We start from the raw sequence: 13,337 nt of genomic DNA, 5'->3' as shown, positions 1-13,337 counted from the left end.
AACACTGTAATTATTAGTATTGATGTTTTATTAGGCTGCACATTAGTTTCATTCATTAAAAAAAAAAAATAATGAGTAATTAAATTTTCACTCTAAATGTTTAAGCAAATTGTGAACACCTCTCACATCTAGAAAACATTAGTGATTTGGTACCTTCTCTGAAAAACCCAGCGGGGGGTATTTGTCCCTTTTGGACAGTTTTAGTTTGTGTTAGATCTCTTGATATACAGGAACAGTATTACTTTTCACATTTAAGAAGGTTTTTATGTATTATGTAATTTGTATCCATTTTCTTAATTATTTCTTTCTGACAATCTGTACTAAATAGTAAATAAATTTAAAGGTTTATGATATTTTAGTCTAAGATTGCAGAACATTTCAATTTTTGGGGGTACTGTAAGTCGATCACGAAGTGTTAAAAAGTTTTTAAAATTTTAAATAAATTATTTTCTTAATTTCGATAATCTTCCTGACCAGTTTATGTGAAAGGGACTAATTATGTAGCGTTTTCAATATGAAATTCTAGCACAGACAATTGTCTGTGTGAGAATTTCATACTTAAGTTGTCTTAATGTTTTTATAGACACCTAGTTTTTCAGGGAAAAAAACTCAGTCTGTCAAAAGTCCATATAACAAATCCGTGAAAGGGTAAAAATTGTTCTCTAAATGGCTTTATTGGGTAAAATTTGATAATTGATAGAGACAGAAATGTGAAAAATAGTACTTTTTATTGGCCTGAGAGGCAAGATAAATGGGTCAAAAATGCTTATTTTTGTTTTTGGCCGGGCAGCTTTGCCCCCCTGGGCCCCCTACCAGGGCTCTGCCCTGGTCCCGCTGGGGGCCTGAGGCAGCCCCCAGACCCTTTGCTGAGATTGGTCTCCTGCTATTCCAAAGATATTTCCTTCTATTGAAAATCTTATTGAAAACACTGGATCTCAAATCCTCAGATATCTCAGTCGTTTATTGACCTGAGTTGGATACATAGAGATCTCAAATCCTCAGATATCTCAGTCGTTTATTGACCTGAGTTGGATACATAGAGATCTCAAATCCTCAGATATCTCAGTCTTTTATTGGCCTGAGGTTGAGGTAACAAGGTTTTACTGTATCTTGATTCAGCTACTATAATGCACTTTATTAAAAGCCAAGTGCATTTTTTCAGCATGTAAAAAAAGTTTTACTTTTGTGACATGAAAATACTCCTTTGAAAACACTGCTTTAGAAAAAAAGCTTGTCGAATTGTAACCCATTTAGTGCATTTGCAATCATTTTGGGGCTGTATAAAACGTTTGATTTGTGTTTGTTATCGTTTGCATTTCTTAAACAAATGTACATTCCAATATTTAAAATCTGTTGTTATTTTCTAAAAATAAAATTCTTCACGAGATCCATGATTTTTTTTTTAACATTGAATTTCGAATTATTCAACCTTTTTCCACTAAGACACAATCTGAAAAGTGATAGATCTACATTATTTGATTATAATATTGAGTATAATTAATTTTTGATTAGCCAGTTCACCTCATTTGCCACTTAGCCGTTGGTGCAATTTGGCATACGCCAATCTGTGACAAATGAAATCGACCCTATATTTCTGTTAATTTTCCTTGTAATAATGCAAGGACTTTTATCGCTTGATAGCTTTTTAAAACCTCTGGTAATGTATGCTGATTCTTTTGTCTATGAACGTCTGATGGTACTATGATTTTAAATTAAGAATATCTTGAAAAATTTTCAGTTGGTAAATGTACATTGTAAGGTACATGTATATATATGTTGCATGTATCCTTAACCAAACAATGGAAATACAGTGAAACTTGCTTACAAAGTACTCAGGTATTACATGTATTAGTTACATAGTTTTTTAGTGACAGGGTACGGGATGATACCTGGTTAGTAAATTTCATACCTGGTGAGGCGAAGCCGAGCCAGGTATGGAATTTACTAACCAGGTATCATCCCGTACCCTGTCACTAAAAAACTATGTAACGAATTTACCCCACCGATAAAATATTTATGCATTGTCTGTGGTTTGTAATTTTAATTGTTTTTCTCACTATATATATGTTTCATCACTCATACAATGCCTATTATGACGTCACGTTGTGTGACGTAATGTTGTTTTGCGAGTGTTTTGTGCTGTAATAACGTACTGACAGTTTTGAAGACTTTCAGTAAAGGGAGAAAAAGGTTCCATCTTCGTTACTTACATTAGGTAACTGTAACATTGTCAACAGACGCTCGGCAAAGCGCGTGAACTCGAGTTGTTCGAACGTTACAAAAGAACGATAACTCCGTATCGACCATGTATTGATTTTCAAGCGACTAGGTATAAGTAATACACCCCCTTCACGTGACAGACTTCAACGAATCGTAAGCCAGGATTTCATTGAAAAATCAACAGAGGTGGGGTAAAAGGAATTCTCAGTTATAAGAAAGTTGTATCTTTTTTCTCATCCTGTACATAACACTTTCCAGAAAATAAATTTGAGGAACTAGCTATTCACTTCCCCGAATAAATATGAGTACCATAGTTGCTTACTTGCAATTTTTTGTCTAATGTGTCATATAAAAACGTAGTCTAGCATATTTGTGAAAAACTGCACCTTAATAGTTTTAAATAAATTATTTGAGTGGATACCTCTGGCACCATAAGCCTTAAAAAGTCTATGGTATTCCCTATGTGACACTTTTTTTGTTTTTATTTCATTTTTATTTTAAAGTTATATAGCCTATTCAATCTATACATCTTAATCAAAAGATTGTGCTTGACCTGATTATTTAGATTTTAATAAAGAAGTACAAAAACCTATTGATTTTAATTAACATGCTTTATATATTTTGCAGAATCTTATAGCATTTATGGAAAAAAATCCAGGTGTCTACAAGAATGTTCTGAAGAAGAAAATTAAACAAGAAAAACCTCTGAAATTTCTAAAGGTATAAATAATATGCAGTATCTCCTTTACATTGTTTGATGTCTATCCAGGTGTGGACAATACTTATTTCTCACCTGAGCCAGTGTCTCAAGTTTTTAGGCCTTATTGTGCTTGCTCCCTAGAATCCACTGTGTTTGTCTATCTGCCCTATAGTATCTACTGTGTTTGTCTACCTACCCTATTGTATCCATTGTGTCTGTCTATCTACCCTATAGTATCCACTTTGTTTGTCTGTCTGCCCTGTAGTATTCAGTGTTTTTGTATCTGCCCTATAGTATATATAATGTGGTTTATCTGCCCTGTAGTATTCACTGTGTTTGTCTATCTGCCCTATAGTATCCACTGTGTTTGTCTATCTGCCCTATGGTATCCACTGTGTTTTTGTATCTGCCCTATAGTATATATTATGTTGTTTATCTGCCCTGTAGTATTCACTGTGTTTGTCTATCTGCCCTGTAGAATTCACCGTGTTTGTCTATCTGCCCTATAGTATCCATTGTGTTTGTTTATCTGCCCTATAGTATTCACTGTGTTTGACTACCTACCCTGTAGTATTCACTGTGTTTGTCTATCTGCCCTATAATATCCACTGTGTTTGTCTATCTGCCCTATAATATCCACTGTGTTTGTCTATCTGCCCTATAGTATCCACTGTGTTTGTCTATCTGCCCTATAGTATCCACTGTGTTTGTCTACCTACCCTGTAGTATTCACTTTGTTTGTCTATCTGCCCTATAATATCCACTGTGTTTGTCTACCTACCCTATAGTATCCACTGTGTTTGTCTACCTACCCTATAGTATCCACTGTGTTTGTCTACCTACCCTATAGTATCCACTGTGTTTGTCTACCTACCCTATAGTATCCACTGTGTTTGTTTATCTACCCTATAGTATCGACTGTGTTTGTCTACCTATCCTGTAGTATTCACTGTGTTTGTCTGCCTATCCTGTAGTATCCACTGTGTTTGTCTACCTACCCTATAGTATCCACTGTGTTTGTTTATCTACCCTATAGTATCGACTGTGTTTGTCTACCTATCCTGTAGTATTCACTGTGTTTGTCTACCTACCCTATAGTATCCACTGTTTTGTTAACCTACCCTGTAGTACTCACTGTGTTTGTCTACCTACCCTATAGTATCCACTGTGTTTGTCTACCTGCCCTATAGTATTCACTGTGTTTGTCTACCTACCCTATAGTATCCACTGTGTTTGTCTACCTACCCTATAGTATCCACTGTGTTTGTCTATCTGCCCTATAGTATTCACTGTGTTTGTCTACCTACCCTATAGTATCCACTGTGTTTGTCTACCTACCCTATAGTATCCACTGTGTTTGTTTATCTACCCTATAGTATCCACTGTGTTTGTCTACCTATCCTGTAGTATTCACTGTGTTTGTCTACCTATCCTGTAGTATCCACTGTTTTGTTAACCTACCCTGTAGTACTCACTGTGTTTGTCTACCTACCCTATAGTATCCACCGTGTTTGTCTATCTGCCCTATAGTATTCACTGTGTTTGTCTATCTGCCCTATAGTATCCACTGTGTTTTGTGTATCTGCCCTATAGTACACAGTACAGTTAAGGTGCCAAATGGAAATATCGGCGAATTTTTTACTTAGAAAATACATACTTTGCAAGGTTGGGCAATTCTTTTTAGGACTTTATTATTATCAGACAAATGCAATGTGGTTGAAATGTACATGTTTAGGACGATTAGATTTCTTATTTAGACTTGTCATGTGATGTAGAAGTCGCGTGATTTTAGCAAATATACCTGAAGTATTGAGGTCATCTATAAATTTCAATACTGCAAGGGCATAACCAACTTAAAAATCGAAGTTTAATATATAATTATTTTCAACACTCTTTGTAGTTTGTGAAAAATGCTGCGAACCTTTATCGATTCTACTATCTAATTGCTAAAATTACATTGTTGTTAGACCGTATGTTGAATATTTTGCTGGTCAAGTACATTAAATATAGATGTAATTAATTCATTTGTAAGATTTCAACAGGTTTGCAGCACTTTTCAAATATCTTCATACTTCTTGAGTTTATGTGTAAAAGCTTGTCATAATTCATTGAGGGTATGCCCTTGCAATATATCGATTTATTACGACCCTTCTATTACCCTTCAATGAATCTGCATACAAATATATGGCAGTATCGCTTGTCTAGGGAATGTACGGGAACTATATGAATAAAATCATAAAATAGACATTGCATCCAAATTAATGGCCTCTTATATATCTGCAAATAATATTTTATGTAATTACAAAATACATTCTTCATTGTATAAAATATACTTGATCCGCCTCTCACTGCATACAAACTGCGTCAAATTTTACGATATGATGTCACATTGACAAGTGCATTACGATCAGTGAATTTATGTATTGCTGTGTGGGATTTAACCAACGACAAAAAGGCATGCACTAGTGAGTATTGATGTAGTTTAAAGCTATCCAACAGTTTAAAATAGCAAATCATTTCATTTTGTGGTAATTTGAAGAACTTAAATTTTTGTGTGATGTCATAGTAAGCATTTCCCGTATAAATTAGGCCCCGCCTCCTTATTGCAGCCTTAACTGTGCTGCGTATCCACTATGTTTGTCTATCTACCCTATAGTATCCACTATGTTTGTCTATCTGCCCTATAGTATCCACTGTGTTTGTCTATCTGCCCTATAGTATATATTATGTTGTTTATCTGCCCTGTAGTATTCACCGTGTTTATCTATCTGCCCTATAGTATCCATTGTGTTTGTGTATTTGCTCTATAGTATCCACTGTGTTCATCGATCTGCTATATAGTAAACACTGTGTTTGTCTATCTGCCCTATAGTATCCACTGTATTTGTCTTTCTGCCCTATAGTATCCACTGTGTTTGTCTACCTACTCTATAGTATCCACCGTGTTTGTCTATCTCCCCTGTAGTATTCACTGTGTTTGTCTGCCTACCCTATAGTATCCACTGTGTTTATCTATCTGCTCTATAGTAACCACTGTGTTTGTCTACCTACCCTATAGTATCGACTGTGTTTGTCTACCTACCCTATAGTATCCACTGTGTTTGTCTACCTACCCTATAGTATCGACTGTGTTTGTTTATCTACCCTATAGTATCGACTGTGTTTGTCTACCTATCCTGTAGTATTCACTGTGTTTGTCTGCCTACCCTGTAGTATTCACTGTGTTTGTCTATCTGCCCTATAATATCCACTGTGTTTGTCTACCTACCCTATAGTATCGACTGTGTTTGTCTACCTACCCTATAGTATCGACTGTGTTTGTCTACCTACCCTATAGTATCCATTGTGTTTGTCTATCTCCCCTGTAGTATTCACTGTGTTTGTCTGCCTACCCTATAGTATCCACTGTGTTTGTCTATCTGCCCTATAGTATATATTATGTTTGTTTATCTGCCCTGTAGTATTCACCGTGTTTGTCTACCTGCCCTATAGTATCCACTGTGTTTGTTTATCTACCCTATAGTATCGACTGTTTTTGTCTATCTTCCCTATAGTATCCATTGTGTTTGTCTATCTCCCCTGTAGTATTCACTGTGTTTGTCTGCCTACCCTATAGTATCCATTGTGTTTGTCTATCTGCCCTGTAGTATCCATTGGGTTTGTCTATCTGCCCTGTACCCAACCTGTTTATGCTCCAGTGACTCGTGTAAAGTTCTGAGTTTACATTTAACCTACATTCCTGTTCTGTGTTTACATCTTTTCCTCTTTAAACCAATGTGAGATCAAAACAATTTGAACATGCACCTGATGCATGAGAAGTATTCAACCAATCTTGCATTTACAAGAAGTTTCTCTTCATGCCTTACTGCTTATAAGGTGACAAACTTGCAGACAAGGTGCATTCTAAAATGCTTTTTCTGATTCTGCAACTGTACAAATTAAACACACACTTGGTACATGCATAAATGTTCTGTTTGATGCAGGAAGAAGAGGCTGTATCTTATATTCTGGCCTGTAAGGCAAGCTTTAGTTTTAAGAAATTTTGTAAAGATCAGGTGATCTAACAAAGTATTCTTTGTTACTGTGACAATGTAAATCTGTAGACTAGGCAGTTTATTAGTATATTGCTACTTTGTTCATTATGTTTTAATATAAATACCAATAAATGTATGGATGCTGACACTGACTGTAATGTAAAGGAATAGCTTCTTTAATAAGCATCATCTTGTTCTATAGGTGAAAATGATGACATTGATAAAGGGAGAAGAAAATGTCGAATTTATGACAGACAAGGAATGTCAACGTAAAATGCGGGAGCTGACTTCAGGCATGAGCAGAGTGTTTGACTACAATCTGGGTGAGTCTGTCTATAAGACTTACTGTACGTGTACATAATTTGGCGTATTCAAATTTAGCGCAGTCACTGGGTATGGAGTTGTTGGCAAAATCATGAATTAGCGCTACACATGTCCGTGCCATATATTGTATTTATAAATGATTTCTTCGCTGTATTCCTGATTTAGCGCATCATTGTCTGCGCTAAAGCCGCTAAAATATGAAGCCCGTTTTTTTTAGTACACATACAGTATTTTGACTTTGGAGGTGGTGACTTCAGGCATGAGCAGAGTGTCCGTCTACAATCTTGGTTAGTCTGTCTACTGTATATCGGGTATTTTCTGCATATCACAACTTTGTGAAAAATACTCCAAAACACTGTTATTTCTAATATGCATTGCCCTACTTTTGCAATTCTCACAGAAGTTACAATATACAATTTAAACCACCAGTGACAATTTTTTGTGAACCTATTTTTTGCAATCTACAAATACTTGCAAAGAAAGCAAAAAATTGGATTATCGCAAAAATAATACGGGATATGTCTTGACTTTGGAGGTGGTGATTAAGGCATGAGCAGAGTTATTTGACTACAATATGGGCAATTCTATCAATTTAAGTCTTATTTTGACTTTGGAGGAGGTGACTTCTTAAGTTCAGGCATGACTAGATATTTTAACTACAATCCAAACAAGTCAAAAATAAGACTTAATCTGACTTTGGAACAATACTGACTTTAAGTAAGAATGATTAGAGAATTTGATTATAGTCTTTGTGTATCACATGAGTTCCTATGCAATGAGTTCCTTGACAATATTTTGGGTAAGTCTGTTAAGTTTGATGTAAAGTTTTACCCTAAAGCAAAATTAACAAAATTGGAACACCGTAAGCAACACATGCTATTAACCCAAATGTGCATAGCAATCTAATTTTCAACAGTTTTCTTTGGACTTCAACACATGAGTAATTATTATTTATAATAGAATTTGTTCTGAAAAAAATTATATTTATTGGATCTTTAGAATCAAAAGGAAGAAGACAATCAAAACGTTTAGCAGAAAAACAGGAGCTGTCTGAGTCATCATCAAGCACAGCATCATCCAAAGCAAAGGGGAGGCAAACCAAGAGAGGATCAAGCTCCAAATCTGACAAGAAAAAGACATGTCAGGGGAAAAGAGATGAGACAGCCTGTCCTGCTGTAACTGTCTCAGCACCCCCACCGCCTCCTCCCCCACCACCCCCGCCCCCACCAGTCACCCCAGCACCACAGAAAAGTCAATCTGCTCAAAAGAGGGACAGTCATGATGGTACCCCTCTGAAAGAGATAGATCTTCAGGTAAACTGAATTACTGTACATCACCATATCACTGACATAGGTAACTTCAGGTAAATTGTATATTATGTCATCATATCAGTGAAATAGGTAACTATTCAGGGAAATAATCAATCAAATCTTATATCACTGAAAGAGTTAAATCTGTAGGTAAACTGTAAAGTTTCTTCTTTTTTTTTTAACTGCTGAAACTTTTTATCAGCTATCAGTTTGGGTTTCTTTAAATACATGTATATCATGTACAACTCATCATTTTTAGGTTAATACTCCACTGAGTTTGAAAAAGAAAGAGCCTCCCAATGAAATGGGGTGAGTGTTTGCAATCTAAATAGGGAGTGGTATTGCCAAAACAAATTGTATAGCAATATATAGCCATCTTCCAGAAAAATATCACATTAATTTATAGGAATTTTGCATGCAATTTTTTATGGTTTGGAAATCTTAGCTGTACTACCAGTTAATTTACTTGAATGTGTGTTATTGAATTATATTGAGACAAAATATAAGAACTTAAGCTTAATGAACCTCAAGTGGGTCTACCTTAAAACATGTCGCATGTTTGTCACAAAGATTTTAAATGAAGTTACAGATGATTTTATTTCTTATGCCATTTGTATAAAAAATATTTCTAACTTATTTGTTTGTTTTTAAATTTTCCTTCATTCAGAGTTCAAATGGTATTCATTCTATAATCTGACAAGGTGGAACTCTTTTTAACAATATCTTAATATTTGATACAAATTGTTATTCATTTGTCATGGCACTGATGAATAAAGAAGAAGGTACGGTTTTGACTTTATTATGCCCTAAAAATTTAATGTCTTCAAAAAGTTTTGAAACTGGCTTAAATATTAGTTGAGTATATGACTTTCATAAATCAGGAAAGAATATGGCACGAAGGAGTACCATTCTGGAAATATGACGTCATTAATTTGATGCATTTTCTGTTTTAAACAGAAAAAGCCTCAAAATGACCCATTTCAAGGGTTATTTTCCTTAAGAAAATACATGTAGTGTCAACAGCCATCACCCACTATAATTTTCAGATATATGTTGCATAAAATTCTTTGGAAAATCACATATCTCAAAATCTTTGTGGGCGATGCCTTTGGACAATATTATCTGAAAGAAAATTCCATTGAAAATTGGTGTCTTTTGCAACTTTTTAAGAAAATACGGGAAAATGTACATGTTTATGACGTCACAATTAGAAGGTCATGTGAGAAAAATGATTAACAAGATCTTTCTGCATGGGATTTCAATGGATCAGAAAGCATGAGTTTTAATTTTTATATCACTTTCATTTTCAAGAAAAACACAGGGCAAAATTTGTATTGAAACCGTACCTTGTTCTTTATGATTATTGAAAAATATTGATTAAAAATTATCTCAGAATGATTTTTTTTTTGTAGTTCCACAACCTCTTTAGCTTCCATTGGTTCTTTAAGCAGCCTTCATCAAGAATTACTGTCGTATAATCCACAGAAAAGACTTAAAACAACAACCAATGAAAGGTAAGAATACTGAAATTGACCTAACGAATCTCACCTTCTCAACTATCTATCTACACTGTATGTCATGATATAAACAAACTGCCCTTCAGTGACTGAATCCTTAGATGTAAGGTTTATTTTACAGATCCCCTGGAGGTACCCCAATAAAGCCACGCCCTCCTATCAAAGAGAGTCCTCCCCAGACCCCGGCTACCCCAGCAGAGTCCATCTACAGATACTGGCTCAACAGTCTACATAACAAGTTCCGTAATGTCTTGTCCCCCGGGTCTGTGCCTGAGAGTCCAGTCAGTGACCCCAGTAGTCCCAATGGATTCTCCCCTCAGTAAAGACTGGGTCATCCTCAGTAAAGGACTGGGTCATCAGTTCAGTGGTATATGTCTACTGAAAATGATTCATTGATGAAGAAAATCCAACGATAACACCTTCCATCATTTTTTGTCACAATACCAGTATTATACATGTATGTTATGCACTCATGTTATATAATTATTTTTTGCTTTGAATGGAGGATTTTATTGATAGCCCTGAAATGATTTTTCAAAGACATGTTGAAACATTGGTATACATATTTCATGTGTATGTATAATTTGTTGTTAGTGTAAGCTGTGTCTATCGTTTTTAGCTCACCTGAGCTGAAAGCTCAAGTGAGCTTTTCTGATCACCCGTTGTCCGTCGTCCGTCCGTCTGTCTGTCCATCCGTCCGTCCGTCTGTAAACTTTTCACATTTTCAACTTCTTCTCAAGAACCACTGGGCCAATTTTAACCAAACTTGGTACAAAGCATCCTTGGGTGAAGGGGAGTTTAAATTGTTAAAATAAAGGGCCAAGCCCCCTTCCAAGGGGAGATAATCAAGAAAAGACAAAAATAGGGTTGGGTCATTAAAAAATCTTCTTCTCAAGAACCACTGGGCCAGAAAAGCTGAAACTTATGTGAAAGCATCCTGGGGTAGTGTAGATTCTAAATTGTTCAAATCATGACCCCCGGGGGTAGGGCGGGGCCACAATAGGGAATCCAAGTTTTACATTGAAATATGTAGAAAAAATCTTTAAAAATTTTCTTCTCAAGAACCACTGGGCCAGAAAAGCTGAAACTTATGTGGAAGCATCCTGGGGTAGTGTAGATTCTAAATTGTTAAAATCATGACCCCCGGGGGTAGGGCGGGGCCACAATAGGGAATCCAAGTTTTACATTGAAAAATGTAGAAAAAAATCTTTAAAAATCTTCTTCTCAAGAACCACTGGGCCAGAAAAGCTGAAACTTATGTGGAAGCATCCTGGGGTAGTGTAGATTCTAAATTGTTCAAATCATGACCCCCGGGGGTAGGGCGGGGCCACAATAGGGAATCCAAGTTTTACATTGAAATATGTAGAAAAAATCTTTAAAAATTTTCTTCTCAAGAACCACTGGGCCAGAAAAGCTGAAACTTATGTGGAAGCATCCTGGGGTAGTGTAGATTCTAAATTTTTAAAATCATGACCCCCGGGGGTAGGGCGGGGCCACAATAGGGAATCCAAGTTTTACATTGAAATATGTAGAAAAAATCTTTAAAAATCTTCTTCTCAAGAACCACTGGGCCAGAAAAGCTGGAACTTATGTGGAAGCATCCTGGGGTAGTGTAGATTCTAAATTGTAAAAATCATGACCCCCGGGGGTAGGGCGGGGCCACAATAGGGAATCCAAGTTTTACATTGAAAAATGTAGGAAAAAATCTTTAAAAATCTTCTTCTCAAGAACCACTGGGCCAGAAAAGCTGAAACTTATGTGGAAGCATCCTGGGGTAGTGTAGATTCTAAATTGTTAAAATCATGACCCCCGGGGGTAGGGCGGGGCCACAACAGGGAATCCAAGTTTTACATTGAAATATGTAGAAAAAATCTTTAAAAATTTTCTTCTCAAGAACCACTGGGCCAGAAAAGCTGAAACTTATGTGGAAGCATCCTGGGGTAGTGTAGATTGTAAATTGTAAAAACCATGACCCCCAGGGGTAGGGCGGGGCCACAATAGGGAATCCAAGTTTTACATTGAAATATGTAGAAAAAATCTTTAAAAATCTTCTTCTCAAGAACCACTGGGCCAGAAAAGCTGAAACTTATGTGGAAGCATCCTGGGGTAGTGTAGATTGTAAATTGTTTAAACCATGACCCCCAGGGGTAGGGCGGGGCCACAATAGGGAATCCAAGTTTTACATTGAAATATGTAGAAAATATCTTTAAAAATCTTCTTCTCAAGAACCACTGGGCCAGAAAAGCTGAAACTTATGTGGAAGCATCCTGGGGTAGTGTAGATTCTAAATTGTAAAAACCATGACCCCCAGGGGTAGGGCGGGGCCACAATAGGTATTACAAGGGGGAAATCGGGTGAAAAACAGCAAGGCCAAAGTTACTCAGGTGAGCGTTGTGGCCCATGGGCCTCTTGTTTTTAGAGCTGTTTGAACTAAGGTTTATGTATATGTATAATTTGTTGTTAGTGTAAGCTGTGTCTATCGTTTTTTAGAGCTGTGTGAACTAAGGTTCATGTGTATGTATAATTTGTTGTTAGTGTAAGCTGTGTCTATCGTTTTTTAGAGCTGTGTGAACTAAGGTTTATGTGCCATAAATATATAACCATATCTGGTGTTTTCTGTGGTATGGTAATGTCTGCGATGAATTTAAAGTTTGTTTTATTTTTTGTTAAAGTACAATGTACTACTAACAATTGTCTGGCTAGTTAATTTTGCCTTCAGGATTGTTTGAAATAGATTTGATGGTCATTTTCTTGTGACCCACGGCTAGTAAACTTTATGTCAGATTGTACTGTTTAAGTTGATTGTAGAAAACAGTTCCTTAACTGTCAGTGTATGTGTTTTAGACAAAGAAAACAAACTTAGACATAAGTATAAATATACTGTTACATTATGCCCAATATATTTCACTTTAAAGCACATTAGCACTTCATGAGGCCTCTGCAATAAATCACTGCTGCCCTATATGTCTGTCCATCTGTCATTCTAACATCCACAAATTTTCAGGATTTTTTCCATACGACTTTTTCGTGGTTCTCCTATTAAGGAGGGATTCTCGTCTGGTTTCTTGCTAAATGAAATATTCAATGTATATTTGCTTATAAGTCTTATATAGTTAGATGTAAAGGATTTAAAAGATCATATTTTTCTTTCGTCCTCATAATTGTAAAACTTTGAAAAGAAATGGTAAACTGAGTTTGAATTCTAGCAGGGACTATATTTTTTATATTTATT

General features: G+C 35.9%; 1 protein-coding gene across 2 annotated transcripts in view; it reads left to right on the top strand.

Annotated features, from left to right (window-relative positions):
* Positions 1–13,337, top strand: part of LOC133171844 (uncharacterized) — a 17,508-nt gene extending 4,171 nt beyond the window's left edge. For both annotated transcript variants that reach the window (XM_061306639.1, XM_061306641.1), the window contains exons 3-8: positions 2,848–2,940; positions 7,157–7,277; positions 8,278–8,591; positions 8,848–8,897; positions 10,001–10,102; positions 10,227–13,337. In XM_061306639.1, the coding sequence (XP_061162623.1) occupies positions 2,848–2,940; positions 7,157–7,277; positions 8,278–8,591; positions 8,848–8,897; positions 10,001–10,102; positions 10,227–10,428 (882 nt within the window). In that variant the 3' untranslated portion in view covers positions 10,429–13,337. The remainder of the gene's footprint in view (positions 1–2,847; positions 2,941–7,156; positions 7,278–8,277; positions 8,592–8,847; positions 8,898–10,000; positions 10,103–10,226) is intronic.

This window comes from Saccostrea echinata, unplaced genomic scaffold (genome assembly GCF_033153115.1).
Source record: "Saccostrea echinata isolate AGI-Se365-2 ecotype Australia unplaced genomic scaffold, CSIRO_AGI_Sech_v1 ptg000054l, whole genome shotgun sequence".
Classification (NCBI taxonomy): Eukaryota; Metazoa; Mollusca; class Bivalvia; order Ostreida; family Ostreidae; genus Saccostrea; species Saccostrea echinata.
This window is presented reverse-complemented; position numbering and strand designations above follow the sequence as displayed.